At 35.3% G+C, this 3,967-nt stretch overlaps 1 protein-coding gene across 1 annotated transcript; it reads left to right on the top strand.

Annotated features, from left to right (window-relative positions):
- Nucleotides 1–214: 214 nt before the first annotated feature.
- Nucleotides 215–1,984, top strand: LOC140891835 (homeobox-leucine zipper protein ATHB-40-like). Its single transcript, XM_073300496.1, has 3 exons — nt 215–413; nt 517–845; nt 1,620–1,984. The coding sequence occupies exons 1-3, from the start codon at nt 326–328 to the stop codon at nt 1,821–1,823; spliced, it is 621 nt and encodes a 206-aa protein (XP_073156597.1). The 5' UTR covers nt 215–325; the 3' UTR covers nt 1,824–1,984.
- The last annotated feature ends 1,983 nt before the right edge of the window (nt 1,985–3,967 follow it).

Raw genomic sequence — 3,967 nt, 5'->3', positions numbered from 1 at the left:
AAATAATTAATTCAAATTGTTATAAAAGTTTATTGTAACTTATTTTAAATCTTTCTTTTTTTTCGAATGGGATGAGATATCACCATATATAAGAAACAAAAACTTATCAATGAGTGGCATTGATGAAAATTGAAGAAAAAACAAGACTTATTTCAACCATCCGTCTTTATAAATAAAGTCTTGCCTACCGTCAGTCCTAAGATAGCAACTTTCTTGCTTCCTATTCATTCACTAATCCAAGTTGCAAAGTCTAAACAGTAACTCTTGATTGATCTCTATTCACAGCACCCAGAAAGCAGAAAAAAAAAGGATAAGAAATTATAATATGGACCCCCGTCAACTCGATGATCCTATGGTACTCATTTCTCAGTACTATCCGTCTGAAACATACGGCCAATTTGTACCGCAACAAGGTAATCAATCAGTAAATTTGTACCGCATTCCATGTATCTGGATCGGCGGGACATGCATGCATATATATGGGTTTGTACGTTACTAAATATAGAAACTTTTCAGGAGGCGGAGCCGCCAGCTGCAGCACGAAGCCGCGGCGGAGAAGAAAGAATAACAAAGGCGATGAGGGTGGGGCGGTGATGGGGAGGAAGAGGAAGCTGAGTGAAGAGCAGATGAGTATGTTGGAGCAGAGTTTCGGGAGTGAGCACAAATTGGAGTCGGAGAGGAAGGACAGGCTGGCGACGGAGCTGGGGCTGGATCCCCGGCAGGTGGCGGTTTGGTTCCAGAACAGGAGGGCCAGGTGGAAGAGCAAGAAGATGGAGGAGGAGTATTCTAAGCTGAAGTCCCAGCATGACGCTACCGTCATGGAGAAATGCCGCCTCGAATCTCAGGTGTTTCTTCTTTTCTCTTTTCTTGATCATCAAACACGGTTTTGTCTATGCTATCCTATGTCATCCAATTCGGGTAATGCCCGATTGAAGATCCATCGGCTCATATTTGTTTCATGTGAGCATCTCAAGTGCGAGATGCAGCATATCATGAGCAGTGCTCATGCATGTGTTAGCATAGAGAAGACTCATCAAACGCATAATTTAATTTATAGCATTAATTAATTCTGATTCAAACCAATATATTATTATTTTACGAAATAATCAAATACTAATTAACTTGCTAATCTTTATAATTTTCAGTTGGGCTCAGCAAGTTTATATATATATAATTACTTAAGTTGAAGAGATTGTGTTACTAATTGATTAAATTTGTTTAGAGGAGACAAGTTAAGAAAATAGAAGCATATATGGAATTGCATGTCCGGAAAATTAAGGACATGTAGGGGGGAACCCCAAAATGCAGTGGTAGTTGATGCAAATTCCAAGAGTTGGATAATTCCGTACATTTTGTTTTAAATTACGATGGGTGGTGGACCGGTGGAGTGGAGCAGAAAGCCAATGCCCACCCACGTCTTGTCTCCACGCATTACACTTTAATTAACACACATTGCAATTAATTAGGCCGCTCCAATTGAAACACCACAATATTCGTTTCCTGTCCAATTTTTGAACCAAAACCTATTTACATATACACACTCCAAATCTCCTTTTTTTTTTATTATTTATTTTCCATTGAGATCAGTACGTAACATGCAATTCTTGACTTTGGTACAGCTTCTAAAGCTCAAGGAACAACTCCAAGAAGCGGAGAAGGAGATCCAGAGACTGTTCGAGCGTTGCGATGGGTTTTCAAGCAACAGTCCATGCTCATCCTTCTCCATCGACGCCGTTAACGACCCCCAATTCCTCAGCGAATTCGACTTCCAAGATTTGAACAACAACGACGACGAGTTCTACATGCTAGATGTATGGGGATAATCATATATATGATCCCTGCTATATGCATGTGAGTACGTAACTAGCTAATTAATCGACTATGCATATAAATTAATAATCGATCACAATTATTACTGTTGGATCATCATGTAAATTACATATATTCACGAAATACAAAATGTTCGTGCGGGCCGGGCTCTCTATATCATCATTTCATGTGATCGAATAATAATTAAGTATATATCCTAAGTAGTTTATATGGCTAAATTGATTTATAATCATGGGGGGCATGGATTTTCTTGGTTGATAGGGACTTCACATGTAAAGTATTTGTTTTTTCCCTTAGTTTCCGGTAAGTGTCTCAACTCTTTAGTACTAATTAGTAATTAGGTAGTGTACATTGTCATCGATTTAACCTGCTTTTTGACTAATGTACATTAATTAGGTTGTCGTATATTATGTCTTTATTTCCTCTTATCTCTCTCTCCCTTTTAAAATATAAATAAATAAATTTATGAGGAGACGTGCAAATAGTCAATCTCCTTGAACTCGAGCCCAAAATGGACAACTTCGGAGAAATTTACCTTGTGGTGCATTGTAATTTCCCTAAAATTTCAAAGTATTAATTAATTGTTCAAATTTTTAAGAACATTCTATAACACACTAATATCGAACAAATTATCATATAATATCCCATTAGTTATGTAAGATACATACCCTTTGACTCGTGATATGTATTATAACACAATTACTTTTTAACTCCAATTATTGTTAAAATTAAGCGAAACATAAGATGATACAAGGATGTTGAATTCATACTTCCTAACAAACGGTGAGCTTCAAAAAAAAAAAAAAAACGGTGTCACAATAAGATTATTATAAATCATTCGGTATAAAACTTTGTAATTGACAAATTAATCCAGTTAAACTAATAAGAAGTGTGAAACTGTTTGAAACAGTCCTCTTTCAATCGCTTAGAAATTATAATTATATGGTCATATTAGAGAGTGTTTGCAACCACTAAAAAAAAGTGATTGTTAGCTTTTGGCTTTAAAAAATCATTTTTGTGTGTTTCTTAAATCTAGATTATGTGTTAGCTTATGCTTAACTTAATTGAAATTCAAAAGCTAGTCATGTGGTGATTATGATTTTTCAAAAGTGATTCTAATAAGAAGGTCATTGTTAAAATAACTCTAATGACTTATTTATCAAACACTACTCAACTTTGATTTTTAGATTTTCACATTTGTTTTCAAACACTACCAACTTTTGATTTTTCTTAATTTTTTTATAATTTATAAATTAATCACTTTTACAAAAGCACAATCTATTGCAAACAGTCCCTTAAAAGAAAACAATAGACTTTTCCAAAATAAAAAAAAAAAAGCAAGAGAAAATAATACAATGATACAGCATATGGGCAAATGGAATTAGCCCCATCAATTTAAAGATTTTTTAGGGCTTAGAAAAAGCAATCGTATGGGCCTGAAATAGAACCCAATTTTAAATTATTTGCTTCCTTGTTTTAAGGTGTCAGTCTAACCCAAACATAAGGCCCAGCCTATTGCTTCTTTTTTTTTAATCCCTAAAGGCCCCAATATTAGAAATATGAGTTATCGTGGGTCGCAGTTTCACAGACTTACCAAAATAATTTCTATGGTTTTTTTTTAAAAAAAAAACAACACAAAATATTTTAACACCCGAATAATTACATTGGAAATCAAGGTAGAAGATGAAGTGACCCATCCTTCCCTACCAATCATAAAAGCAGCTTCCCTAACAAAACATGACAGCCTAAGTCGTTGACCTAAACGCAAAAACAAAACTACAATGAGGATTTTCAAATCTTTTAAAACAATGCCTAAACTCCAAGAATCAAGTTCCATATTGTTCAGCCCCTCAATTACCAACTTGGCATCTGATTTCACTATAATATGCGAAAAATTCTGACTCTTTAACCAGTTAAGGGCTTCTGCATTAGAGCTTCAGCAGTACCGGGAGAAAAGCACCCTCTCAATTTACCATGAATTGCATCTATCACCATCCCTTGAGAATTTCTCAAATGCAACAAAAGCTAATAAACTCAGCTCCATCAAACACCGTTGCGTCTGTATTACACTTCAACAAATTGTCTGGTGGAGCCTTTTTTTTTTGTTCTGAGGTAGCGTTTTGGAGAGCTTCCAATA

Source organism: Henckelia pumila, chromosome 3 (genome assembly GCF_033568475.1).
Source record: "Henckelia pumila isolate YLH828 chromosome 3, ASM3356847v2, whole genome shotgun sequence".
NCBI lineage: Eukaryota > Viridiplantae > Streptophyta > Magnoliopsida > Lamiales > Gesneriaceae > Henckelia > Henckelia pumila.
Note: the sequence above shows the minus strand (reverse complement) of the source record. Positions and strands in the feature narration are given on the sequence as shown.

Excerpts from the sequence above, each read along its gene's own strand:
- LOC140891835 (XM_073300496.1), top strand. The coding sequence starts at position 326 with ATGGACCCCCGTCAACTCGATGATCCTATGGTACTCATTTCTCAGTAC. Across the intron at positions 414-516 it reads CCAATTTGTACCGCAACAAG|GAGGCGGAGCCGCCAGCTGC; the intron begins GTAATCAATCAG and ends GAAACTTTTCAG. Across the intron at positions 846-1,619 it reads AATGCCGCCTCGAATCTCAG|CTTCTAAAGCTCAAGGAACA; the intron begins GTGTTTCTTCTT and ends ACTTTGGTACAG.